This window comes from Parus major, chromosome 1, assembly GCF_001522545.3.
Source record: "Parus major isolate Abel chromosome 1, Parus_major1.1, whole genome shotgun sequence".
NCBI lineage: Eukaryota > Metazoa > Chordata > Aves > Passeriformes > Paridae > Parus > Parus major.
Genome location: NC_031768.1, coordinates 98,448,962 through 98,476,191, shown reverse-complemented (window position 1 = coordinate 98,476,191; position 27,230 = coordinate 98,448,962). Strand labels below are relative to the sequence as shown.

The following is a 27,230-nucleotide window of genomic DNA, read 5'->3' as shown; positions in this document are numbered from 1 at the left end:
TGCACATGTGTTTTCTGGTGTGCCCAGATGTAAGTGTACACGCCCCACTTTGCACAGATACAGATGTGCTAGTGTGCACAGCACTGTACACATCGATAACTCTAGTTCAACTCCTCCCAAAGAGCACTGTTTCTTTTTTCTCTGCTGGGGCCAGCTGCAGATTCTTTGTAGGATTACGTGTAAGCCCCGTGTAAGATATGTGTGTCAATGTATATAACAATACACATATTAGTATGTACAACTCTGTGTGTGTGTGTGCACTCACTCTCTATGTGTACCTACATGCACATGCAAGCTGGGCAAACCCAGAGATGTGGCTCCAGGGGCACAGCTCTAGATGCTGAGCTCTGTGTGTCCAGATGCTGTCCCACCTGGGAAGAGCAGATGTGTGTCTGTGGGTGTCACTGCTAGGCTCTGCTAGCTAAAGTGGCCCCTGGCTCTCCGTATGCACTCTGGTGCCATAGAGGAAAAAAATTGCCTCTGCATTTCCCTTTTGTAGCTGCTGAGGCAAAGAGAGGCTGCCCGCTCTGGGAAGAAGGAGAGGCATCCTAAGGACATCCAGTACCTTTGTCGCTTTTCTTGGGGAGAACTGTCCTTTCCAAGATTCCAGGAGCAAGGCAGCCTAGTACAGCTGAGGACTCAACTGAGTACAGGAAAATCAGGTGGCTGTAGCCAAAAATGCTTTTGCTAAACCCAGAAAGTGTTGAGGGATGCTGATGGCAAATTCTGATGTAGTGTTGCCTTCCTCTAAGTCACTGTCCCTGTGCTGTTGGATGGGTGGTTGCTGAGGATGTTCTTCCTCACTAGACCTGCCCTGTCTTGACCAAGGGAGACCCCTTTTGCCTCTCTCAGTAGTTGCCAGTCCTGTTTGTTACTTTTCTTATAAAGTCACCCTCTTCCATCCCACATGCAGACCGCAGTGTAAATGTGGCAGTCTCCCCCATCAGTGACAGCACAGATCAGTGACAGCTGTTTCTTGTGCCTTTCACTTGCCAGCATAAAGCTACAGCATTTCCTCTTGTCCTAAGACACACCCATGCCACTAGCACATCTCCACAACCTAGAGTGGTGAAACAGAAAAATTAAGAACTGGGAACCAAGCATCAAGAAATGCTTTGACTAAAAGGCAGGGGCCTGACAAAACTGTGTGAAATGCTTACTGTTCCCACAAGTACAAGAAAAGAGCAAGGCTCCAAGGTAAGGTAAAGAGCTAGAATGCACAAACAGGATGCAACAACACAGGCACCACAGGATAAGGGGGTTCTTTGGACCCCTAAGCCAGGAAAAATGGCATCAAAGCCCAGAAGATGGTCAAAAGACTAAAAAGGAGCATGTGCAAGGAGAAAAGGTGAAAAATTCAACTGAGAGGAAGATCACTTCAGCCCCAAAGACCCCCCAGACAACCCCAGAGTGACCAACAAGGGGCAATGAGCACTCGGAAAGAGACATGGAGCTAATTTTAATATGAGGTGCGGACAGGTGGGGTTAGGAAATGCACATGTATTAGGCATATTGTGGAGTCCTAGTTTTTAGAGAATAAAAAGAGAGGGGCAAGTCTCCGAGTGTCTGCATATTTTTGGAGGAGCTATTCCCCATGCACCTCAGCGCTGAACAAATACATACAGGCTCTTATAACTTACTCTATGAGTTAGAGAGTTTTCTTCTTGCATATCATTTTGGCAAGCCAGGCAGGAGGATCTCTGGCTGTGGGAGTGGCCGAGGAGCGGATTACAAGTAAACATTAAATTTTAAAATGGGGACGTTATTCTAGAGGTAAATGATGAACAATACATAGACACATTAAGTTTAATGTTAACAGCTGTTCAAACAGAGGGAGAAATTAGTGAAGAATACAGTGAAGAAATAGTGAAGAAATAATAAATCAAGTATTTCCTGGAGTGTGGGCCTCTAATGTACCAAGGAGAGTGAAAAATTCACTTCCTATATTAATCAAACTTAATAAAGGAAAACAAACAGAATTAAAGAGTACCCCTTGAAAGAGAAAGATAGGGAAGGAATTAGTCCCACAGTTGAAAATTTTTTGCAGTTAGGGTTGTTAAAAGAGTGCCTGTCTGAGTTCAACATTCCCATTTTGTTGGAGTCTGAGATACAGAGTGTCTGCCCTTGTTTCTAATACTTAGTTCTAAGATCCAGAAAAACACTGAATTTCATATAGCATGAAATTCATGAGCATATTTTCATGGTGATACATGAGAACAAATGTTAAAGTTATATACAAAAAGTGTAAGTGTGTAGATTAGAAAGTTTTTTAAATCACTGGGTGAGAAAGTAGTTTAGAAAACAGGAGACAAGATGGAGGATTTAGGGTGTTGTGTCTTGTCCTTCTTCTTTCTTCTTCATGTTCTTCTCCTAGGGGTTTTTGGGTGGTAGTAAGTGATTGGATAGAAAATACCATAGTGCATCACAGAGGTGTTGGGTCATTGGGTCGCTAAGAAAAATAATTTAGTTGGCATCTGTTAATTGTGTAAATGGACATATAAAAGACCTTGAAGAGGATCTTTGTTAGCTATTTTACCCCTTTCTATCATAGTGCACATAGCTCCTTGTATCTTGATTCTAAGAAAATGTATCATGGTTAAAATTTAAGTGTTATAAAAGAAACTTCAGATTAAATTAACTGCTGAATGGTTTAATTAGTCAATTACCTAAGACATCTGATCATTTGTTTTATACAAATGCCTTTTAAAAGTTTGCAATGTTTAAAGTATCTTATAGCTGCTATTTTTTTTAAAAAAAACCCTTGCTTTGAGAATGAGTTAAGAGGCATCATTCCAGTTTAAAGCCTAGGCCCTGGCCAAGCCTTGACTTTACCTGGATAGAGAATTTACCAATAAACCCAGAAGTTTTCTGCATCAAAACAATATTCAGGTCAGTTTGACTTGGCAATTAGTGAATTAATATAGCAGCTGGATTTTTACAGTGATCTTTGAAAACTGTTCAAAATTTCAACAATTTTTGGGGACAAGGCTTTGTTCAAAAAACAACAGCTTCACCCCAGAAGATGCTTTCATTGGATACCATACAAAGCCAAGAGTCTTTTGACCACAGCCACCAAAAGCTGGAGCTCTATACCCCAGCTCACTCTCCACAACTCCCTGACTGGAGGTGGAGCCAGGTGGGGGTCTGGCTCTGCTCCCAGGGGACAAACAACAGGACAGGAGGGAAGGGCCTCTGGTTGTGCTATGGAAGGTTTAGGTTGACATGGAAATTGCAGGGTACCTTTTTATGGATAGGTTCCCCCATCCTGAAGAGGAATTTCTCATTTTCCATGCAAATTATCATGTACAGTCTGCTCTTTCAGGTCTTCCTGGAAATGGGTCAGAAGGCTTGTTGGGGGTAAGGTGTCTTTCTTTTAGTTCTGGCTCACCTGTGGAATTTTTACCAATTAGTTATGGGGAAAACCTGACTGCTGGTACTTGAGGTGCTAGAGAAACACAAAGGGTTTGGCTGGGCCCATGGAGGAAGGATGGCAGGAAAAAGGGAGGGAGAGGACAGGTTTGCTGGCTTCTCCAGCTTCAGAGAAGGACACTTTGCTGGGAGCTGTTGCTGCAGAGGGAAGGGAATTTGCCATCACCCAGACAGAGCTGATGCTTCTTCTCCTTCTTCATCTGTGGGCCTCGCACCCCCTGTCCTGCCAGGACGTGTGGCAGTGCCAGCCTGGAGCTGCTGATCCACCTCAGCCACCAGCCCAGGATCTCAGCTCATCCCTGCTGTTCCAGCTGAGTGTTCCTCAGAGCCCTGCAGGAGCACCGGGACTGACTGCCCGAGGGGTTTGTGAAGCAAAGCCTCTCCTCCATCCCTTCCCGTCTCGGCCGAGAAGGCTGTCACGGGGTCCCTGCTTCTGTTTTGTTTTTAATGCTGTAGTTATTGTTGTTTGTGTGCCTTGTTATACACACTGGTAAAGAACTGTTATTCCTATCCCCAGATCTCTGCCTGAGAGCCCTTGATTTCAAAATTATAATAATTCGGAGGGAGTCTACATTTTCATTCCAAGGGAGGCTCCTGCCTCCCTAGCAGACACCTGTCTTCCAAAACCAAGGGTTTATGTTTAATTGCCCTTTCTCACCTTGCTCCCCTTCTTCAGTCACATCTTGCACTTGCTTATGGCATGTTAATATCACCAGTCCTTGTTTATTACCTCCAGTCCTCCAGTAACTCCACAGCCATCCAATTACCTATGTTTGAGACATACACATTAGCTCTCTTATGTTCTGGGAATAGAATGCTCAGAAAGACTTACTCTGGACTGCAGTTTATAGGGTTATTAAAGAGTGGGCTTCAGTATGCATTAGCCCCTTATAATTGAGAGCTCAAAGGGTCTCACTTTGGATTGCTGAGACCTTTCTGGATTTGGTCCCAGGAGACCTTCATAGGTCATTAGCCATTTTCCATCCTGGCCACAACTTGCGTTGGTTGAAGGTTCAACAACAAAAATAGGATTTCACTTGGGTTGTTACTCAGGCAAGAAAATTAAGTTTCCAAGTGTGTTCATTAAAAAACAGATGCTTGATAAACATCTGTTAGTTCCTTGCAACAGAATATATAAAAAAAGCTCAAGAAGGGCTTAGCCCAGGTGCTGTTTGTGAAGGACAAAGTCTAACAGGCGTTTCTCAGGTCTTGGTGGGGCCTGGGCGGTGGCAGGGACATGCACCACCACAGTCCAGTCCATGCCTAAACTTCTCTGGGCCTCTACAGCATGAAATAGGGCTGTGGCCATGGGGACAAGGCCAGGATCCCCCAGGTGAGGTGAGGCCCCACTAGTAGGTCAGGACACGTTTGGGGGTTGCTGAGGATTCCTACCTAGCTGGCACTGCAAGGCAGGGTGGGGTGTCTGCGTGTGACACACGTGTCCCCTGACTCACTGTGGGCTTCCAGTACTCCGTGTCCTGCCCCGTCATGTGTCCCCACCTCACAGCGGCGCTCACCCCCGCGCTCCCGCCTGTGTCCCCGCACCTTCACGGGAGCGCGCCCCCTGCAGCCCCCCGCGTGTGCCGCACCCGCCATTCGCGCTCCGCCCGCCAGACGCCCCCGGCCCGCCCGTGCCCAATGGGCGGCAGCGGGGGGCGGGCGCTGCCGTTCGAATAAGGGCGGCCGCGGCACGGAGTTTGGCGGCTCCCCCTCCTACCATCAACGCGGCTGGAGCCCCGGCGACTCCGAGGACGCTGAAGGCGGACACGATTCCCAGCCGCGGTCACGGTAGGGGGAGAGCTGAGGTGGGGCGGGCCCCGGTGCTTCCCTCGGCGGGGGCTCAGGGCCGCAGAGCGAGGCTGTGCCACAGGCAGGCAACAGGCGAAACCCTCGGGCCGGCGGGGCACGCCTGTGGCACAGCCTCCGTCCCGGGCCAAGCTCAGCGGCGGACCTTTCCCTAAGGACGGGGGCGGGGGACGGTCCCGGCCGGAGCGCTGTGGTTCGGCCGTGTTGTTCTTCGTTTCCCGGCGCTTGGCGAAGCTGGAGCCTTCGGCAGCGGCATTCGGCGGCCGCGTTACTCGAGGGTTCCTCTGCTGCCCCCAGCGCCGGTTTGAAAGAACCTTCTCCTTGTGCTTTTCCTGTGCCGTGCTCGGGGCAGTCCCATCCTGCGGCCCTGGGCCTCCTCAGGCAGCCCAGACGCTGCGGAGGTGACTTCCGAGGATCTCCGGAAGGGCAGCGAGGGGTGAACGTCCCTTCCTCGCCCGGCACCTCCCTGGTCGAGCTGGCGACCCGTAGGGTCCGGTTCCAGTTGAATCCGTGGCCGCGGGGTGTGTGCGTGTCGGGAGGAGTTTTTCAGGGGTCAGCTGGGATGTGACTCCAGTCAGCCCAGAGGGAGACGTGACATTGGGGCCATTCTCTGCCGAGCCCCCGGCTTTTCCTCAGCTGCGCTGGGGCCGGGAGTGAGTCTGTGCCAGCCCCACCAGCTCCCCGTCCCTCGGTACCTGGGCAGGGTGGCGGCAGTGAGCGCGTCCAGGTTCGGACGATTCCCCCCCTCCATGGCGAGGCGCCGGAGGTTTCTGGGCCGTGCGCCTTTAACGAGCGCGGCCCCGGCGCGGTGACGTGGGGTGGCCCAGGGCCAGGAAGGGGAACCGCCGCCTGCCAGCCCCGCCGAAGAGAAGCTCAACAACTTTTCTTTTGTGCGTGGCCGCTGGCTCCCCGGTCCTCCGCGGCTTGCCAGCGCTCATGGCCGATTAACCCCAGCCGCCGACGACGGCCGCGCGGCCCCGGTAAGGCCCCAGCAAAGACTTTTCTGCCTCTTCCTTGTTTTGTTTTCCCCGGGCAGGCGTCCGGGACAGCCCGGGGTCCGCGGGCGCGTCCCCCCGGCGCGGTGGCGCGTCGGGAGCTCCGGAGCGCGGGCTTGTGTAACGCCGTGTTGTGACCGGAGCGGAGCAGGGGAAAGCGGGGAAGGACAATGCCGCCGCGGCCGTCGCCACCTCCGGGGCTCGTTCCCCGGTTCCCACCGCCCTCCTGCAGCTGCTCTCTTCAGGGACGCGGCTGGAAGGCGCTCACGGCCGCTGGCGGGCTCCCCAACCACTTCCCGCCTGCCATCACGAAAGGCACGTCCTCACAGGCGGGTCATGGCGTTGTCTCAGATGCTCAGGGCGGCCAGTGTCACCAGGGACAAGCCAGGCTGTGACCGCGGCAGGAGCGGTAGCCCTGCCCGTCCAGATCTCACACCAGACCAGGCATCAATGTGTTTGCAGACTGATTCTGGTAAAACCAGACGCTGGTGGAACACGGTTTTCTCCGAAGGTCTGCATCCGGTGCTGCACGAGTGCTTTGCCTGGTGCCTTTGGGTGGGTTTTTAGGGAGAGGTCCTGGCTGTGGCACCGGCTGGAGGGACACTAGTTGCTAAGTGACCCAGCCATGGGAGCTGGGCTTTAGCCAGATTGGAGGGAGGACCTGTATTGCTGAGGATCCCATGCTTCCCAGCTGGACTGACGGCCGTGGGAGCTCTGTAGTCTCCAAAGCCACCGTGACTGGTTGTTTGTGCTGTGCTGAGCAGCTGCAGATCCCGACCAGGTTTTTGACTTGTCGTGGTGCGGGTGTCCAGGTGCAATACAAGGTGAGGAGCCCCCTCCTCATCTGGGTGACTTTTTGTCTCCCAGCAGGCCCCTCCCCTCCCCTGGAAGACTCCCAGGGTGGCCCTGGGGGCAGCCAGTGTGGAGGCAAAGGTCGCTGGCAGTGATCCCAGATCCAGTCAGGGCAGCTCATCCCTGCTCCCACCCAATGCAGCAATGCCCGGTGAGCTCCCGTGCCCCCAGCAGGTGGTTCTTTCACTAGTAGCAGTGGGAAGGGGAGCTGGCGGCACTTCAGTGGATTGGCCACTACCTTGCTGGGCAAGAAATGTTAGTGACATTTGGAGGTGGGAGGGAGCGAAGAAGGCACAGCAGGAGAATGAGGAGCCTAAGCAGTGGTTTTCCATTGACCTCTTGTCAGGATCCTGACATGTGGGAGTGGACCTGGCTGCTGCTCAGCATTGCTCCCCACTCTGTGCCTGTGGGGAAGCAGGAGGATGCTCTCTGCTCCTGCACAGCTGGCCAGATGCAGGGACACATTCTCCCTTGGTGGGCACAAATGCCTGGTGCTGGGTGCAGGTCACTTAGTTAACATAATTACTATATTTTACCTTTTTTATTGCTACCCCCGCCCCCTTGTTGATGTTTTTAGGTCTGGGCAGTGACCTGACAGGCTGGCCACAATGTCTGTTCACAGTGCAAGAGTTGCTGCTCTCCTTGCTTGGGTAAGTCCCCCCTCCTCTGCTGGAGCTCACTGCATAGGTGAACATACTGCTGCCAGCACTGGCAGCTTCAGGGCACGATTCAGGGCTTATCTCAGGAGGGACTGTGGCTGGGGCAGGTCCTAGGGTAGCCCAGTTGCTACTGTTCCTGGGCAGGTGGGTGTTTGCAGGAGAAGCCTTGCTCACTCTTCCTGTTGAGTAACCAGAAATGCTGGAATGGCCTGGTCTGGTCATGGAAACTGCTTGGGAGATGGAGCTGAGCCTGAAGCAGCTGTAGTGTGAAGGGGTTGTTGGATCTGTCTCACAAAGCACTGCTGTGTCCAAGCAAAAACTCATAGAATGGTTTGGGTTAGAAGGGACTTGTAAGCTCATTCAACTGGAATGCCCTGCCATGGGCAGGGAGACCTCCCACTAGACCAACTTACTCCAAACCATGTCCAGCCTAGCCCTGAACACTTCCAGTGATAGGGCAGCCATGGCTCATCTGGACAACCCTGATAGGGAAGAATTTCTTCCCAATATCCTGTCTAATGCTGCTCTCTGTCAGTGGGACTCCATCCCCTCTTGTCCTGTCCCTCCATGCCTTTGTCCAAAGTCCCTTTCCAGCTCTTCTGGAGCCCCTTTAGGCACTGGCAAGGGCTCTGAGGTCTCCCGTGAGGCTTCTTTTGTCCAGGCTGAACACCTCCAGGTCTCTCAGTCTCTCCAGAGAAGAGGGGCTCCAGCAGGGTTATAAATGGCACCTGTGCCAGACTCCCTGGCAGTCTGTAGAGCTGTGGGGATCACGTTCATCTGTTCCCCAGGAAGGGGTGGTTTGAAGGGGTAGATTTACTTTCACACCCAGAGCAGTCATGTTGTCCCCTGCCAGGACTGGCGGTGGTGGTGGCACAGCAGTGTTGTCTTGGTTTCTGCCTTCTGACTGTGCCACCCCATTTCTAGGTGAACAGCACAAATGTTTGTCCTGATCGCCTCAATGATCTGTCCCAGCTCCAGGACTGTAGTGTCTTCATCAGAATTATCCACAAAATGTGAGTATGGGGAGCTGTGTGCACATTTCAAATCACGCAGCTGGGTCTGGGCTGTCTCCTGGAGCCATGGCCTCAACCCCCAGGAGCTAAGGGGCTCTGTTCTTGGGCAGGGGGTGAGTGGGTATTTATTGGGGTATTTATTCCTCCTCTGGCATATGAGCTGCTGGGATCTCCATCTCCTCTGTGCCACTGAACAGCTGGGGTCTGTGCAGAGCTATTGGGTCCCACAGAGCTGCCCAGGGAATGTTTTGGTCAGAGTTCCTGTCACTTGAGACTTGTTATCGCATCTGGCACTTAACATCTGGGTTTGCTCCTGGCATTGAAGAAAAGATCCGAGTGCTGCTGCCAGAGGCACAGGGGTTCCTGCAGCTCCACAGGAGATTATTCTAATTTCTGTTGATGCTGCTCTGCTGAGGGAACAGCCCAGCAAGTTTTCCTGAGTGGCAGCCTTGGGATCCTGAGGAAGCCTTGTGTCTGGAAAGCAGTGTAAAGAATGACGGTTTCTGCCTGAGAAAGTGCTTCTGTTGCCTGGGGATGTCAGGCTGCTGCTGAGTATAGAATGGTCAGGATGGAACCTGTGTGCTCTGTCCTGGGACCTGAGGTGGCTGGGCAGGGGTGGGAGGAATGCCTCCTTTGGGAATTGTGTTTATTGTCTGGGAGCAAGGGACAGCTAAAATCTACAGCCATAATGGGCATCAGAGGTGGGATGAAGCCTGGTGATTAAGGAGCTGGCAAAACAAATTGAGAGGGTGTGAGGCTGCCATGCATTGCTTTCAAACCCTTCTGGGAGCCTGTCTGCTGTAATTACCTCCTGGGCGGGGTAAGGAGAGCCTGCCTGGAGCAGGGATCTGCCTGCAGTGGGTGGGGAGGAAGGAGCTGCCTGCACCGCAGGTATATTTAGTCAGACCTGGTTAATCTCCTGGGTCTGTGCTCCAGCTCGGATTAGTAGGGATCCTGGTGGCATGTGCTCTCTAAAGAGGCCTGGCCATGGCTTGATAAAGTGGGGTGGCAGCAGGGCAGCTGCCATAGCAGCTGGCTGATCTGAGGAGCTCCTGTAGCACCAGGGAAAATCGGTGAGGAGGAGCAAATCCTCGTGGCAGCCCTTGTCCTAGACTAGGTTACTGGTTTTGACACCTTGGGAGTAAGAGACAGTACTTAGGCAGTGCTGGTCAAGCATGATTGGTGTGGGCTTTGGGCATGCCATTTCTGAGCTGCGTTGGGTTCAATGACCCTTGTGGGTCCCTTCCAACTCGGGGTATTCCATGAACTGGTGGCTGCTCAGGAAGAGTGGAGTTAGTCACAAATAAGTGCAAGAAGAAGCTTCAGGCTCCCTGAAATGCAGCAAGAAAAGCCTGAGGCTCCGTGCATGGCCTGCTCCTGTGGTGCTTCCTGGATGGTGGGGCCAGCACAAGCTCCCTGTGCTGTGCTGGATGCCTGGCAGGCAGAATAGGAAGCAGTGCCGGGGGGAGGACTGGCTGCCCAGCTCCAGCTGCTCTCCCAGCAGGGAGATTCTGGGGGATTTCACTCCTGTGCATGACGCTGTTGGCCCTGGCTCAGCGACACTGCACATAACTCATCATTGATCTAATCCCTCCAGAAAGAGTTAATGCAAACCCTGCACTCTTCCAGACACAGGAGCAAGGAGGGGGAGTCTGTGCTGGAGCAGCCGCTGCCAGAGAGGATCTCCTTCATCCGTGGTTTCCTGCAGAGTAAGACCCTCCGCTGGTGCTGGGGGAAGCAACTGCCCCAACTCGGTGCCCCTGACCTCTGAGGGAGTCTGATCTGCAGCTTCCCCCTTCACATAGTGACCCCCCTTGACCCCACATCAGCAGCTTTGTGAGGTGCCAGCAGCATTCCCACAGCAGCCTGTGGAAGGGAAAGCTTCCTGATGGGAAACTTCCAGATGGAAATCCTTGCCAGAGCCTAGGCTTCAAAGCAATGAGGATCTGGATGTAAAGGGCAGGCTGCCAGTGGCTGCTCTGGTGATGCTGCTTTGGAGCAGTTTTCCTAGATGGGTAACTGGACTTAAGCTCTTTAAATTCCAGTGGAAAACCTTTACCCAAGCAGAGATCCTGGGAGGGGAAATGGGAAGTATCTCACACTCTTGCTCCTCTTTCTTGGAAGGAAGACACCATATCCCACCTTGTATCCCACTCTTCACAGGTGGAACTGTTTGTGCTGATGTTGGAGGGGCGATGCCAAGGTGGGGAGGCTGAGATTCAGGGTGGGGTTCCAGGGAGGGGAATGAAAGTCAGGGTTAATGGCCAAGGCTGACCACTGAGATCTCGACTCTGGAGCCCATCCTGCCCTGTGTCCCTTCTCCCTGGGGATGCATTACAGTGCCCTCCTGGCCATGAGTGTCACCTCAGGGCAGCCCACATGCCCAGTGGCTCCTGTATGACTGGGAATTGTGCTTCATGTTGCAGAGCATTGCAGGGACAAATATGCTATGGAAAACCTGGTCTCTGCACAGAAACTCCTGGATGGAGAGGAGCTGGCTCTGGCCAAGGTAACTGCATGGCATATTTTAGTCCCAGACAGCACCAATGTGCTTGTGACTGGCCTGGGGTTAGTGATGCCTTTCCTGCCTTGCTCAGGTGGCTGTGCTGCTCTTGTACCACACCTCCATGAGTTCCAGGAACCCTGGGGACTGGAATGAATTTGACTACAAGACTCAGGTAATCCCTTTGGGGTTCCTCCTCTGGATCTGGGGTGCAGGGGGAAGCAGCGGTGCCTTTGGCAGAAGGTGCTCCAGAACTTGCCCTCCTGGGTCCCATCATACGACAGTGTGGAGTGGGCACTGTGGTGCTCACTGGTGGCTTTGGGCTATCAAAAACTTGTGGTGGCAAGTGTGGCAGCAGCACAGGAAGGCAGGGAGCTGCCCACTGCCCCACACCTGCTGTGGTGCTGCCTGTGATCCATAGCAGAGCCACTAACTCTGCAGCTCCTCCAACACAGGTTGAGTTGGCATCAATCCTCAAATTTGTGCTGGATAACGAGGAGTGTCTGAATGAGAATCTGGAGCCATTTCTGCAGAGGAGAGGTAAGTGCTGGGCCCTGGCTTTTCCTCCTGTTTGTGCTGCTGTAACTGCCTTGCCATAAAGGCAGCTGCACCACCCAAATGCCCTCAGCTACAAAATGGTGCACTGTAAACTCCAAGAGTAAGGCTGCCTTAGAGCTGCTGGTTCTTCCCAGTCAGCAGTAGCTCAGCCTTTCCCTGGAGGAGTGGAGCAGGTGGGATGCTGACAGTCTTGTGGGAGCAGAGTTGCTGGGGACTGCAGAAGCACTGTGGAACAGGAGCAGGATGGGGATGTAGAGCAGGGTTATGGCTTCCTCTGTTGGGCTGTTCCATCCCAACTGGAATTTGTGGTTCTCGTGCTCCTGAGATTTCAGTTGCCAAGTGGCTCTTAGATATTAAAGATCACAGCCTTCTTCTCCCTTTTTTATTTCCAGCAGAGCCGCCTTCATCCAGTGTGTCCAGCAGCAGCTTTGAGGAGCGTTCCCCACTGTTCTCTCTCCCGCCCAAGCAAGAGGTGCGTTTCCTGGAGCTGCAGAGGATCGCCTCCTTCCCCAGCAGCAAGTATGTGCCCTGCCTGGTGGATGCCAGGGGAAATGAGGAAAGGGAGAAGTTTGGGACCCACACATGTAGCTGGGCTGCATGCTGACTCCCTGGAATGCCCTGCTGCATGTTGCTCGGCCTGATGTGGGGATGGATGGTGGGGGTGAGCTTGGGCGTCAGCTCCTTTTAGAATCATGGAGTCATACAGCTTGGAAAAGCCCTCTGAGACCATTGATTCTAACTGTGTCTGTGATGGAGAAGGTCCCCCATGAGCCTCCTTTTCTCCAGGCTGAGTCCCCCCAGCTCCCTCAGCTGTTCCTCATCAGACTCATGTTCCAGAGCCTTCCCCACCTCTGTTGATTCAGTTGATTCTGCTCACACTCTCCAGCACCTCAGTGTCTTCATTGTGAGGGGTCCACAACTGGACTCCAGGACTGAGGTGCCTCAGCAGTGCCCAGCACAGGGGGCAGCCACTGCTTCAACCCTATGTGGTCACGCTATGGCTAACACAAGTGGGGATGCCCTTGGCCACCTGGGCATGCTGGTTGTGGTTTTTGCTCAGCACGTACAGCTTGGCATTAGTACAGGCAAGAGGAGGAGCATGGCCTTTGTGCTCAATTGATGTGGCATCAAATTTATTCCTGTGAACCTGATGCCAAAATGATTTTTGCTTTTCTGTTTTCTTCATACTCTGTAGCTCTGTAGATTCTTATTGTATAGTTAAATAGTTCCTATCCGTCTCCAGCATTTTTCCTACCCTGACAGACAGAAAGACAAAACACATTTCGAAGTCCCTATTCTAATCTTGGTTCTTTTGGGAACCAAGGACGAGCCACCCTTCCAAATCACTTTCCCATAAACAACTTGAAAAAGGGGGGGTCCCAAAGAGAGTTGAACCAGAACGAGGAGGAACTGATGCCTTAAAATTCTAGCAATAGAACAACACACATAAAAAACAGTTTTAATAAAGGAGGTAATATAAAAGCTGGTCTTTAATTGGAGGCCTCCAGGGGCATTTTTCCATGTTTTCCCCCAGAGGCCTCCAATTAAACACCAGCTTTTATATTACCTCCTTTATTGAAATTGTCTCATCTGTGTGTTTTGTTCCTAGATTTTTAAGGCAGTAGTTCCTCGGGGAGCCAGGCAGGAGAATCCTGCCCCAGAGATGGGGGCAGCAGAGTGGGTTTGGCTGCATGGGGCCTGTGCTGGCTCAGGATAATCCAGCTGTGTGTGTGTCTCCCTGCAGCCTGCCCAGCACACCGTCTTCACCCATGGGGGACATCATGCAGACCCAGCAGTTTCAGCTGCGGCGGGTGAATGAGCAGCTGGCTTTTGAGAGAGAGAACCGGGAAGAGCTGGAGGTGCAGATGGCTGAGGCTCAAGAGCTCATCAGGAAGAAGGGTCAGTCACTAGCAGGACATCATGGGGTGCAGGGAGGGGTCTGTGGGGCAGAGATCCCTCCTTGTTTCTCTGACTTGTCTGTGTTGACCCCACCACAACTGCTCATGCATGGTCCATCCTGCCAGGCTGCAAGTGAAGACTCCAGATTCCTTCTTCTGTCTCGTATTGCCTTACATATCCTGGGCAACAAAAGCCATGACTGAAGCAACATCTATGCTGAGCAGCAGCACTGGTAGCCTGGCTCTTTGATCTCCTGCTGTAGAGGGTTTCTGTGCAGAAATGCTCTTGTGGGGATTTCAGGTGACATGAAAAGTTGGTAACAGGCCCTTTCTTGCCCCCCTCCCCAGATGCGCAGATCACCACGATGCAGCAGCGGATTGATCGCTTGGTAGAGCTCAATGAGAAGCAAACTGAAGACCAGCTGGAACCCAAAGAAATGGAGGAGCTGAGGGAGAAGAAGGAGAGGTAATGCTCCTTCCTCCTAGGTGGGACCTTGTGACTCCCACATCCTCAGACTCCATGTTGTCAGTCTCTTCCCTAGCAGTGCATGAAACGGAAGAAAGCAAACCTCCTTGTTCCTCTGCTGCTGTGCCCTGGGGAGAAGACAGCAGGCACAGAATCAAAAATGGGTCTGGATTGGAAGGGACCTTAAAGCTCATTTAAGTGGAATGCCCTGCCATGGGCAGGGACACCTTGTACTAGACCAGGTTGCTCCAAGCCCTGTCCAACCTGGCCTTGAGCACTTCCAGGGATGGGGTAGCCACAGCTTCTCTAGACAACCTGTGCCAGGGCCTCAGCACCTTCTCAAGGAAGAATTTCTGCCCAATATCCAATCTAACCCTGTCATCTGTCAGTGGGAGACCATTCCCTCTTGCCCTGTCAACTCCAGCCTCTTATCCAAAGTCCTGCCCATGTGGGTCTCACCTGATCCTGGAAAAGGGGAAGCTTTCAGGGTGATCCTGGAACTCCTGACTCCAACCCCTTTTCCCAGGCCTTTACTTTGATCCTGTGTACTGGGCTTCGTCACACACTTGAAATCACCTGTCACACTGGTCTTTGCTCTGTCCCTGTGCCATTGTTTACTCAGGAAGGCTGCCCAACCTCCACTGGAAGTGCCATGTTCTTTTTGGCCTTTCCTCACTTATTTCTCTTTGCAGGGGGGTTGCTAGAGTCCCACAGCTGCCTCTGCTCTCAGTTTGGAGCTACTGGGCTTCTGCAAAGCACAAACACTGCTCATCTCTACTCTGCTTTGCCATTTGTTGGCACCCAGTTTTAGAGCTGGGTTGATGGTAGAGTCACAGCAAGGCAGGGAGATCCCTTGGAACCTTTGGTTTCCTTGGCAATGTCCAGCAGCACCAGTCCCTGGTGATATCCTTGCCTGCTGCCAGCACGCACCCCCTCCTTAACCACAACCTTTCCCACAGCCTGGTGGGGCGCCTGCACGAGGCCTTCAGACAGTGCCAGGACCTGAAGACTGAAAAAGCTCAGATGGACAGAAAAATCAACCAGCTCTCTGAGGAGAATGGGGATCTCTCTTTCAAGGTATGGGCTGCAGTGTCCTGTCTGTGTCCCCCACAGCTCAGCTGGGTGTGGTGGAACCCAGAGGGGAGGATTTGATGGCAGTGCCGGATGCTGGGATGTTTATGGTTCTGCTAACGCAGTCTTTGACCCAGTGACCAAGCCTGCTTTGGGTTCTGAATCCTGATCCATATTGAACTGTGGTGGGGGAATGGGGACCAGGTGGAGCTGCCTGCATGTGGTGAGCACACAGAACCCATGATGTCCACGTGTGCTGCAGCTCTTGGGAATGGGGAGCAGGCAGAGCCCTGGACAGCCAAGGCACTCTCTGACCCTGTTCTGGATTGGGTGGATTTTCACTTGGCAGCTGCGGGAGTTTGCCAGCAACATGGTCCAGCTGCAGCGAGCCCATGATGAGCTCTTGGAAGAGCACAACACTGCCATGGCACAGTTTCAGGAGAAGCAGCAACAGCTGGAGAAGGAACTGCATGCTGCCCTGCAGGACAAGGTCAGGGGGCCTGGGGAGTGGTGGGTGCCCCTCTGTAGCTCCCCCATAGCCCTCCCCAGCTCGGGGACACCCCAACTGCTGCAGGGTGCAGCAGCCAGGAGCCTTCTGCCTGTTTGTGCCAGCACATGGGGAGAAGCTGTGTAACTGTCAGCTCATGTGGGAAGCCTCTCCCTGTTCCCAGGAAGGGTTCCTCATGGTGGGATGGGCCGCTGTCCTTGCAGTGGGGTGAGACAAAGCTGCTGGAAAAGCAGGGTGTCAGTACTGACTGGGTGGCTGTGCCTCTCCTGGGTTGGTTGGCTCTTCTGTCTTGCACCATGCTCAGTCCCATCTCTGTCCCCAGAAATGCTCAGAAGAGAAAATCGAGATTCTACAGGGCAAGATCTCTATGCTGGAGGACCAGCTGGCCAAGCTGGAGGAGTGCAGCACCCAGGAGAAGGGAGAAGTCATGGGGGACATTTTGAAGGTACATTGGGGCTCCTGCAGCAAGGGCTTGAATGGGAAGCTACTCCAGTTGGAGAGAGCAGCAGGTGCCAGGAGATGGATGGCAAAGTCATGTGGGGCAGAGGCTGCTGCTTTCTGCTGCTGGATAGGTCAGTGGGGCTGAGCACTCCGGGAAAGCCCTTCTTGGGCTGAATTTGCAAATACTGCTCCCAGGGAGCTGGTGGCTCTGCAGGCCCCTCACAATGTGAATTGGTCGTGAAGAAAGCATTTCCTGCATGGATGAGGGTGAGAATAAGGTTTTTGGTCCAAGGGAGCAGAGTGGCACAAGGCTGAGGGAGAAGCAAGGTGTGCTTAGGGGTGTAATGGGAGGGAAGGCAGGCAATGGGCAGCTCTCAGTGGGATGCAGCATGTGGGGTCTGGTGAGCATGTTGGCTGCAGCTTGAGTAACACCTAGGGGGTGCATGTTTTGTCCCTGTAGTAGTCTGATCTTGGCTGGGCACCAGGTGCCCACCAAGCCCTGCTATCACTCCCCTTTCCAGCAGGACAGGGGAGAGAAAAATAAGATGGAAAAGAACTAGTAGGTTGAGGTAAGGCAATTTACTAAATCAAAAAAAGGAAAAGTGAAAGTTTATGCATGCATAAGCAAAGAGAAAAGTCAATCTCTACTTCCCATCAGCAAGTGATGTTTAGACACTTCCTGGGAAACAGAGCTTCAGCATGGGGAGTGGTTGCTCCACAAGGCAAACACTAAAATAATGAATTCCCCCTATTCCTTGTACACCCCTTAGCTTTTGTGTCTGAGCTGACATCACAAGTTGTGGAATATCCCTTTGGTTAATTTGTGTCAGTTGGCCTCATAGTGTCACCTCCCAGGATCTTGCCCACTCCTAGACCCTCACTGAGGGGAATGTTAAGAGTTCATTTTCCCTTAGAAGCTTTCACAGTGCTGTGCTTTGCATGGGTAGCTGTGTTGATAACACACCAGTGTTTTGGCTACTGCTGAGCAGCACTATCTCTCTGTCTCAGTCAGACCCAATAGTCTCCCTGCTCTTCTCTTTGGCAGCTGGAGGAGCTGAAGCAGGAGGTGTCCAGCCTCACAGCCAAAGGAGTGCGGCTGGAGGAGGAGAAGCAGCAGCTGGAGAGCCTTGTCACCAGCCTCCAGAGCTCCCTCTCTGAGAGCCACCAGGCCCGAGAGAGGCTGAAGCGAGACCTGCAGGCACAGGCTGCTGAGGGCCAGGCTGAGCAGCTGGCTGCCCTCAGTGTCCAGCATGAGCAGACCCTGCGGGAAAGGGACTCTGCCCTGCAGCAGCTCCAGCAGGCCAACACATCCCTGAGCAGCCAGCTGCAGGCTGTGGATGAAGAGAAGGCTGCACTAAGCCACAAGATCAGCGAACTGGAAGCCCAGATCCTAGAGCTGGGTGCCCAACAGCAGCAGGGAATGGCAGCAGAGGCACTGAAAGCCCAGCTGCAGGAGCTGGAGGGCAGGCTAAAGGAGAGCCAGCAGAAGCTGGCTGAGAGGGAGAAGCTGGCCCGGGAGAACAGCCACCTGCAGGAGCAGCTGCTCTTCCTGGAGGAATCCCTGCGGAACACTGAGGGTATACTGGAGGATGAGAAGAGGCGGGCAGCTGAGTGCCTGGAGGGCAACCTGGCCAGGATCGCTGAGCTGGAGGCAGAGAGACAGCAGCTGGTTCAGGACCGGGAGCCAGCTCTGCCGAAGCGGAGTGAGGAGCTGGCCACATGCCAGGTGCTGGAGGAGAGCCGAGAGCAGCCCATGGGAGCCTCTCCTGCTGCCCGAGGGGAGGATGAAGAATGCAGGCGGCTGAAGGAGGAAATGCAGGCGCTGAGCCGGGAGCACAGCCGGGCCTGCCAGCAGCTGCAGGCTGAGCAGGAGAAGGTGGCTGTGCTGCAGGCCCAGGCAGAGCGACTGGCTGGCCTCCAGGCTGACCTGTCCAGCGCTCAGTCATGGGCAAAGGAGAAGGAGAGTGAGGAGCAGAAGCTGAGGGCCGAGATTTCCTCCCTGCAGGAGAAGATGGCTGTGGCAGAGCAAACAGCAGCCCAGCGTGTGGCTAAGCTGGAGGCAGATGCCCAGAGAGCTGCTGAGGCACTGGAGGGAGTCTCCCAGCAGCTCTCCCAGGAGAAGCTCAAATCCAAGGAGCTGGAAGGCACCATGGATCAGCTGCGGGCCGCAGAGAAAGAGCTGGTGTCCCTCCGCTCTGCCATGCAGGAGAAAGAGAGCTGGAAGGAGCAAGTGTCCCAGTGTGTCCAGGAGATGGAGAGGAAGAACAGTCTGATCAGCAGCCTGGAGCATGAGGTCTCCATCCTTCATCGTCAGGTGATGGAGAAGGAAGGAGAAAGCAAGGAGCTGAAACGCCTGATCCTGGCTGAGTCGGAGAAGAGCAAGAAGCTGGAGGAGAGGCTGCGGGTGCTGCAGACAGAGATGGCCACCGCAGCCTCCCGTGCAGCTGAGAGGTGCTCACTGATGAAGGTGGAGGTGCAGCGGTGCCAGGAAGAGATGGAGAAGCAGCGGATGACCATCGAGGCCCTGAAGAGGGACCGCCATTGCCAGAGCGAGCGGGAGGATGAGCTGCGGCAGGAGGCAAAGGTCTGCCAGGACAAGTGCCTACAGAAGGAGCAGCTCCTGGCTGCCCTGCAGCAGGAGCTCGACAGCGCTCGGGCCGAGCGTGCCTCCCTGGAAAGCCGGCACCACCAGGACCTGGAGCAGAGAGCAAAAGCCGTGTCTGCACTGCAAGCCGAGCTAGCGCAGGCCAAGCTGGAGGTGGCTGAGGTGCCGTCACTGCGGGAGCAGTTGGCAGAACGGGACCGGGCCATTCAGCGGCTGCAGGCTGAGGCAGCAGAGGCAGGAGCACAGCTGGCAGGGCTGCAACAGGCCAATGCTCGGCTGGCCGAGGAGAACCAGGGGCTCAGCAAGAGCCACAGCCAAGGGCAGCAGCAGCTTGAGGTGGAACTGGGCCAGGCCAGGGAGCGGCACACGCAGGAGCTGGAGCAGCTGCGGGCAGCATCTGAGAAGCTGGTGACCAGCAGCAGGCAGGAGGCTAAGGAGGCAGTACAGAAACTGGAGGATATGAGTAAGGAGTATGAGAGCAGCAAAGCAGCAGCCCTGGAAGAGAAGAAGCAGCTCCTGGAAGAGAAGCAAAGACTGACAACTCAGGTAGGGGTTCCACTCCCAGCAGGAGGGCTGTGGGTAGGGGGAGCCCTCCTGGAAAAGGGGTTCAGCCTTCTGCACACCCCTGTGTCGCTAAAGGACACTAAATGATTCACACCAACACTCTGTGTCAGAACAAAAAACCTGTCACTTTATTCTCTGACTCTGGTATTTATAGATTCTCAACAATGACCAAGGATTGGACAATTAAGTTACCACCTTCCCAAGAACACTGGTCATGTGAAAAGTCCATCAAAAGATGTTTCTAACAAGGAATGTGATAAACAACTTACGTTTATAGAACTTTCATGGGAAAGTAACTAAAACCATGAAAACATTATCAGAAGGTTTAATTTTCAGGGTGACACCCCTGAATCCATGTCCTGCTCAGCACACAGACTGGGGTTGTGGGGCACATTCCTAGGTGTGAAAGGGACTCTCACATTGAGGTGCTGGAGTGTTTCCTAAGGAGGGCAGTGAAGCTGGGGAATGATCTGGAGCTCCAGTCTGATGAGCGGCAGTTAAGGGAGTTGGGGAGCTAAGCCTGGAGAAGAGGCACAGGGAAACCATCTCTCACCTGAAAGGGTGAAACACTCCCTGAAAAGAGGGTGCAGCCAGATGGGGGTCTCCCACGTAACTTGTTCTCCCAGTTGACTAGTGACATGACAAGAGGTAATGGTTTCAAGTTGTGCTTGGAGAGGCTTAGGTTGGATATTAGGAAAAAAAATCCTTCCCTAAAGAGTTGTCCAGACGAGGCACAGGCTGCTCAGGACAGTGGTAGAGTCCCTGTCGGTGAAGGGATTTAACAGACATGTGGGTGTGGCACTTGGGGACATGGATTAGTGGTGGTCTTGGCAGTGCTGGGGGAATGGCTGGACTCAATCTCAGAGGGCTTTTCCAAGCTAAATGATTCTATGGAAAACAGCCTATGTGCCAGCTGTGTACTCACCTCTACCTTTTGTGCTTGCAGGTCAAGCAGCTGGAGATAATCCAGAAGGACCAAGCTAAGCAGGTAACACACACCAAGTGCTGGTTGTTCAGTGACAGTGCACAGCCCTCCTTGTTTGCCAACTTCCTGCTGGAGCCACCCTTTCCTCTTGTGAACTGTTCACAGTATGGACCCAGCCATGGGCCACATGGCTTTAGGTCTGTGGGCCCCTTCACCTCCAGGGGGTAACAACTGGGGTCCCATCCTGCCACCTGCCCCCTCACATTGGTGCCTGCAATTCGGCATGGCTTCTTGCATGCCCCATGGTAGCACACACAGCAAGTGGCTGCCGGGAGCATCCAGGGCTCCTCAGCTGTAGGACTGTCAGTGCTGTGATGGCTTCCCCCCAGCCTTTAGCCAAGGTCCAGCTCTTGGCACAGCTGGTAGGAACAGCTGCACTCAGACAGCATGGCTAGAACAGCACTGATCTCAGATGTAATAGGAGTTAGCACTTGGGAGACAATGTTGGAAAAGCCACATTTCCCTGTCCAGTCCCAGCCAGAGCTGCCCAGGACTCTGCAGAGACCTTGTGGCTTTGATCAGAGGGCTGGGGGCTCATCAGGCATACAGCAGGGAGAGCATGACCAGGCCAGAACTTGCAGCAGCCATCTAGCTGTGCCAAGAGTTCTGGATGACTTGTGGGACTCCAGGTTGCAGCACTGGGGCAATGGGAACTTAACACAGGTTTTGGTTCCAGCATGTGGCTGCTCCTTACGCTTGGGTAGTTCCAACCAGCCTTGCTGTAAGGACTAACATGGGGTTATTGTCACCTTGCCATGTCCTGGGATCGTCCTTGGCAGTGGGTGGTGCTGAACAGTTGCCCTGTGGCAGGAAATTTCTTCATTGTGCCCTAGAGCTGACTAGAGAGGAGGGGATGTGCTCCTCCATGGGAAGATGGTAGTTTTGTGCCTGGAGCTAGCCATGTTCTTCCATGTAGTCATGTTCTTCCAGGTGGAGGAGCTGAGTAAAAAGCTGACGCAGCAGGAGAAGGCCACCTGGACCCAGCAGCAGAGAGTGAAGGTGAAGAGAGACCCAAAACCTGGGGGCTGAGCCCTGGAGCTGTTGGTGCTGCCAGGGGGCTCACCTGGGTTGCCTCTAAAGCCAGTCTCTTCCCTGCCCACAGGGACTGGAAGGGGAGCTGCAGGCAGGGGTCACCAGCCATGAGGAGAAGGTGGCAGAGCTGCAGGCGCAGCTCACCCAGAAGGAGCAGGCAGCTGAGTACTACAAAGGGCAGGTATGCTAGGGGCTAGCATGGCCCTGCTGTCCCTCACAGTGCAGGGAAGCTTGACAGGATTTCTCTGCTTTACATTCTAGATGGAGAAGGCAAAAAGTCATTATGATGCCAAGAAGCAGCAGAACCAGGAGCTGTCAGAGAAGCTGAAAGCCATGGAGCACCTGCAAAAAGAGAACACAGAGCTTCAGAGCAAATCAGAGAGACTGGCCAAGGAGCTACAGCAGAGCATCCTGCAGGCCAAGGAGTCTGAGATGAGCTGCAAGAATCTTACCAGCCAGATCCACAGCCTGAAAGCTCAGGTGGGCATGGCATAGTGGGGTTTCACCCTCCTTGTCCTCATCTCCATCACCACCTCACTTGGAGGATAGATCCATCCATGCCTCCCTGCTTCCCATTCAGGTGGAGGCTGCCAAACAACAGGTGCAGGAACTCAGCAAGTTCCAGGTGATGACTACCACAGTAAAGGGACAGGAGTCTTCCTGCCAGAGTGTGGCCAACCAGAGCACTGATAGCCTTGATGAGGAACAGCTGCTCAGCTCCACCAGGTACCAGATCAATCTGCTTCCAGCACTCCAAAAATCCACTGTTCCTGATGGCCTGGTAAGCCTGCTGGTGCTACCCTCATCCCCTGTCTCTGCAGGAAGGCTACCAGCTCTCAGTTGGATTTCTCAGCCTTGCCATCAGACAGTGAAGAGTCACCACTGTCTCAGCGCCTGGCCCAGAGGAAGTCATCCCTGGAGAGTCTCTACTTTACCCCCATCCATTCTGAGACACCGTCGCAGCTGAAGAGCAGCACCAACTTCCCGGGTGACTTCTCACTTGACTCCGGCTGCAAGACCCGCTCAGCCCGGCGCCGCACTACCATCAACATCACCATGACAGATGTGAGCAGGGGCCCCTGCTGGGGAATGCAGGGATCAGGAACAGCACTGCAGAGGGACCCACCATGCTGGGAACTGAAAAACTGAACATGACCTGCCAATGTGCACTGGCAGCTTAAAGTCCAGCCATATCCTTGGCTGATCCCTAGCACAGTGGGAAGCAGGGCCAGGTGGGGATTCTGCCCCTCTACTCCACTGTGGTGAGACCCCACCTGCAGAGCTGCTTCCAGCTCTGGGACCCCCAACAAGGAGCTGCTGGAGAGAGTCCAGAGGAGGCCACTGAGATACTCTAAGAGCTGGAGCCCCTCTGCTTTGGAGAGGTTGAGAGACCTGATGGCATTCAGGGAAAAGAAGCTTCCAGGGAGACCTTAGAGCCTCTGCCAGTGCCTAAAGGGGGTCCAAAAGAGCAGGAGAGGGACTTTGGATAAAGGCCTGGAGTGACAGGATAAGAGGGAGTAGCTTCCCATTGACAGAGGACAGGGTTAGGTGGGATACTGGGAAGAAATTCTTCCCTGTGAAGGTAGTGAGGACCTGGCACAGGCTGTCCAGAGAAGCTGTGGCTGCCCCATCTCTGGAAGTGTTCAAGACCAGATTGGATCTGGCTTGGAGCAATCTGGTCTAATGGAGAGTGTCCCAGCCAAGGGAACAGGGGGTGGAAGGAGATGAGCTTTAAGGTCCGTTCAGCCTAAACTCTTCTGCGATCCCCTCATCTGTGGGTTTTTTTCTCACAGAAACAGGCACAGTCTGAGGAACTGATCTGCATCAAGAACATCCCATTGGCTCAGTCTACAAAAACTTCTTCCCCTGCTAAAGGCCGTCTGCGCTCAGGTGCCTCCACCCATTCCCTCACCAGCTTCCCCTCCCAGGAAACTCTTACAAAGCTGGAAACATCCTTCCCAGAGAAGACCCCTGGCAATTCAGGACTGTTGGGCCTCCCTGGGTACCGGCCAGTCACCCGTAGTTCCCTGCGCTTGAAGCAGACCAGCAGCTCCAGCCTCGGTGTGTGTGGGTGGGGTAGACACTTGGACTGCTGGCTGTGGGCTTCTGCCCTGGCTTGGGGGCGTCAGGTCTTACCTGAGAACACCCCCCTCATCCTTCCTTGCTTTGGATTTAGGCCGGAACACCATAAACCTGGGCACATGCCAGGATGAGCCGGAGCAGCTGGATGACTGGAACCGCATTGCAGAACTGCAGCGGCGGAACCAGGCACGCCCGCCCCACCTGAAGACCAGCTACCCCCTAGAGAGCATGGTAAGGGGCTGGACAGGGAGGTCAGGCAGACTTTCTCCAGAACTGTGGTTTGGGAGGGGGTCTAGGAATAGACAGTGCCCCTTGACAACATCCACATATCCCCTTCCCAGCCATCCACCTCCTTGGGAACCATCACGGATGAGGATGTGAAGATGGGGGACCCAGAGGAGACGCTGCGACGTGCCAGCACACAGCCCTCCCAGATCATCACCGCCGGCAGCAAGGCAGGCAGCCAGTGCAGCACCCAGGCCAGCAGCATCACTACCCGGCAGCAGCGGAAGCGCCTCTCAGAGACCCACCAGGACCCTGACACCCCCCCGGTGAGCTCAGCCCAGTGCCCCATCACAGCACCCTACTGGGCACAACAGGTGTTCCAGGTTTTGAGGGAACTGCTGTGACCCTGTGGGTAACACCCCCAATGGCCACATGTTCCCACTGATCCTGGATCCCAGTGCCCAGTGTTCCTAGCAGTGTTGCACCACACAGTGGTGTGTCTGGTACTCGTGATGCTCCTAGTGCTAGCAAGAAGGCCATTCCAGAGGTGAAGGGCTGAGCCTTCTGCCTTCCTTGGGCACTGCTACCCTCACCCCCATCACTGCTACCCCTGCAGCCCCTCAGTTCCCTTATTGCTGCCAGCCCCACAGCAGGGTGACCCACAGATGACAGTACCAGCTGCTTCCCCTGTTTTCCAGTCCAAGAAGCCAACCAGCTGCTTCCCCCGGCCCCAGACCACCCAGGATCGCAGTGAACAGAGTGGCTCCCAGGTCAGTCAAGAGAGCAAGCAGCCAGCCCCAGCCACACAGGTAAGCTTCAGAGGGAAAAAGAGGGATCAGGAGGGACCCCTCCATCCTGTCCCACCCTGAGTTAATGGTCCTGCCCTTGCCCTGTAGGCTCAGAGGCGCCAGTCAATGGCATTCAGCATCCTCAACACCCCCAGGGCTCTGGGGAGGCGCCTGCTGCGCCAGGCAGTCACCCGGAAGAACACTTCCACACCCTCCAGCAGCAGTGGCACCCGCCGTTCATCCCGCATTGCCACTGCCAAGTCCCCCAAGGGCCAGGTAGGTACTGCCTGACCCCCTGGGCACACTTCTGAGCTCATGCTCACCCCAGTGCCCCCAACCCCTGCCTTGGGTTCATACTGGCCATGGGGAAAAGCGGGGACAGTCCCTACTGTCCTTGGGGTGCCAGGGCAACAGCAGGTCCTAGCATGGGGCCCTGGTCATGTCCATGGTCCCTAACCTCCCATCTTTGCTCTGTCCTTTCCAGGCCAGTCGTCAGTCACGCAAGGACAAGCAATCCTGAGGTTTCCCCAGTCCCTGCATTGCTGGCTCTGCCCTGGCCCCCACCTGCACCCCCTCACCTCTCCTTGTCTCCCCGGGGCCCAGGAGTACCAAGGGGGAAGAGGTGGGGCCACCCACATGACTGCCTTGCAGACAACTGTGGGGGTGCCCTGGGCATGGCGAGGCCCCCTTGCCCTTCCTGCAGCCAGTCACCCTAAACCCTTCTGAGATCCAAGGCAAGGGGATGCACAGAGGTTGAGGGCTAGAAACACACAAGGGTGCAGAGGCTGGCACCAGGCTGTGTGGCTGGAGGGGCTGAGCTCTCCCCAGAGATATCCTGCAGCCTCAGTTACGGGGACAGAGGGTGAAACTTAGCATCTCTAGGGCCACCATCCCTGCTCCCTGTGTGTGGGACTTCCCCACCTGCCCTGTCCTGCTCCTCCCAGGGAAGCTGAGACAGCATTTTTAAATGTTTCTACTTGTAAATAAAGTGTATTTTTCACCTGCTCCGGCGTCCTGGCTTGTTCCTCCTGCAATCCTTATCAGGGCTTGAGGGGAGGAAAAGCATGACTTCCTCCTTGTCCTGTCGCTGTCCCCATGAACTACACAGGGTCTCCCAAGGCAGGATGGGAGGGAGATGTACAGGGAACCTGCTGTAGCACTAAGCAGTCATAGTGCAGATTTCTGTCTTCTTGTTCTCCTTTAACTTACTCTTCTCCAGTAGCAACTCCTGCCATTACAGTGCTTCAAACTCCACCTGTCCTGGCCATGAGGCTGGAAGTACCTTCTCCATCCTCATACCAGCCTTGCCACACTGTCTGAGGCCTGCAGTCTCTCTCCCCTTGGAGTACTGCAGGTTCAGCCCCCAGGGGTGGTGACACAGGGTTTGGCCCTACCTCTGCTGCCCTACTGCAGGCCCTGGGGTGAGGACAGGGCCCCTGCTGTCTCCCCCCAGTTGCTGGCATGCTGCTCCACCTCTGCCACGCTAAAGGGCAGCTGGCAAATGGGACAGGACACTCAGGCATCAGGGGACAAGAAAGGCCAGGCTGCAGAGGGGTCTTCTCCACACTGGGAGGCGTGTGTGGGGAGCAGATCCAGCAGGAAGCAGCCTGTGGAAAGGGAAGGTGATGTTGTTTGTCACAGGCTCACTGCTGTTGGGATGATGTGGGCTTTGGACTGACATCCTCCCCAATGGTTTCATGGCAGCCTGGGAATACGCTCTGCTGTCCCTCCAGTGCCAGGGCACCAGCAGGAGTGATTTGTCCCAGCTACAGAAATGCCACCTCTATCCCCATTTGCTACTCAATGTCCCCTGGCCACCAGGGGCCTCCCCTGCCAAGCATCCGGATTTATCTGCCAACAGGGCTGGGAGCACAGTGCCTGTCCAGCTGCCTACAGGTGCTCGGGGGAGCTGCAGGGATATCCAGTGCAGAGCCTGGGGATGAGCAGGCACAGAGCTCAAAAGACAGTTTGGCTTGGAAGAGATTTTAAAGCTCATCTAGTTCCAAGCCTCCCCACTGTCGAAAGCAGCCCAGGGATGCTGGACTTCGTGTTGACATGTCTCGAATCCACGGGTCCAGGCCTGCTGCAGGGTTTGCATGGCTGTGGTCAAAAGCCTTTTGGCTCTGTGTAGTCAGCAAAGTATCTAGTGAAGCCATCTGCGGTGTAGAAATTGTTGCTTCTTTAGGCTGTTGTTGTTGAACTGCAACTGTGTTGCTGAGCAGTTTGGACGTCGCAGGCTCTGAGCAAAGCTGACTGTTGTAAAGCTGCTGTTGCTTGCTCCAGCGGTGGTTGCCATGGCAGCAGTGCTACAGCAGCCAGCACGGGCGGCGGCTCCGCTCGTCCACCCTTGCGTCCCCCGCGCTGGGGTGGGCACGGAGGGAAGGGAAGGGAGCACGCCTGCCTCTGACGGTCCTGGGGGTCCCGCTGCCCTCAGTGGGCCGGGCAGAGGCGCTGCGGAGGCTGCAGGGAATGCCCCGATGAGGGCTGGCCTGGGGGCGGTCACGCAGGCGGGGCATAGAGCTCCGGCTGTGCGTGCGTCACTGTGACGTCACTTTGACTGGCAGCTGTGGCTCCCGGCACACCCCCGAGAGACGGGGCCCGTGAGTCCCGAGCCGCTCGGGTCGGGCTGAACCATCCCGCGCCCTCCCGGGGGGAACAGGGCTGTCCACTCCCCTGTCCGCTCCACCCCCCTAGGGCCGGAAAAGGACTCGGCTGCTGGCGCGCAAGCGACCAAGGAATTTTCCCTTCCT

At 54.7% G+C, this 27,230-nt stretch overlaps 2 protein-coding genes across 6 annotated transcripts; one reads left to right on the top strand and one right to left on the bottom strand.

The window, feature by feature from the left end:
- Positions 1-2,620: 2,620 nt before the first annotated feature.
- On the bottom strand, positions 2,621-6,173 carry LOC107203855 (serine/arginine repetitive matrix protein 2-like). The gene is made up of 3 exons (XM_033515075.1): positions 6,026-6,173; positions 4,088-5,608; positions 2,621-3,388 (listed from the first exon to the last, which is right to left on the bottom strand). Exons 1-2 carry the CDS (start codon positions 6,171-6,173, stop codon positions 4,977-4,979), a joined length of 780 nt encoding a protein of 259 aa, XP_033370966.1. The 3' UTR covers positions 2,621-3,388; positions 4,088-4,976.
- LOC107203804 (nuclear mitotic apparatus protein 1) lies at positions 5,131-25,469 on the top strand. Of its 5 annotated transcripts, none has more exons than XM_015626231.3 (26): positions 5,131-5,217; positions 7,660-7,732; positions 8,666-8,754; positions 10,384-10,463; positions 11,181-11,263; positions 11,352-11,432; positions 11,713-11,797; positions 12,208-12,334; positions 13,560-13,714; positions 14,062-14,179; positions 15,139-15,256; positions 15,600-15,740; positions 16,081-16,203; positions 17,245-19,350; positions 20,315-20,356; positions 21,284-21,352; positions 21,456-21,566; positions 21,647-21,865; positions 21,966-22,111; positions 22,207-22,450; positions 23,179-23,446; positions 23,562-23,698; positions 23,809-24,018; positions 24,391-24,501; positions 24,589-24,756; positions 24,965-25,469. In XM_015626231.3, the coding sequence occupies exons 2-26, from the start codon at positions 7,691-7,693 to the stop codon at positions 24,998-25,000; spliced, it is 5,109 nt and encodes a 1,702-aa protein (XP_015481717.1). In that variant the 5' UTR covers positions 5,131-5,217; positions 7,660-7,690; the 3' UTR covers positions 25,001-25,469. The 5 variants fall into 5 exon arrangements, with proteins under 5 accessions (XP_015481717.1, XP_015481726.1, XP_015481709.1 ...); XM_015626240.3 differs by lacking the exon at positions 5,131-5,217 and adding an exon at positions 5,607-6,215 and having other exon boundaries at positions 12,211-12,334; XM_015626223.3 differs by lacking the exon at positions 5,131-5,217 and adding an exon at positions 5,607-6,215.
- The last annotated feature ends 1,761 nt before the right edge of the window (positions 25,470-27,230 follow it).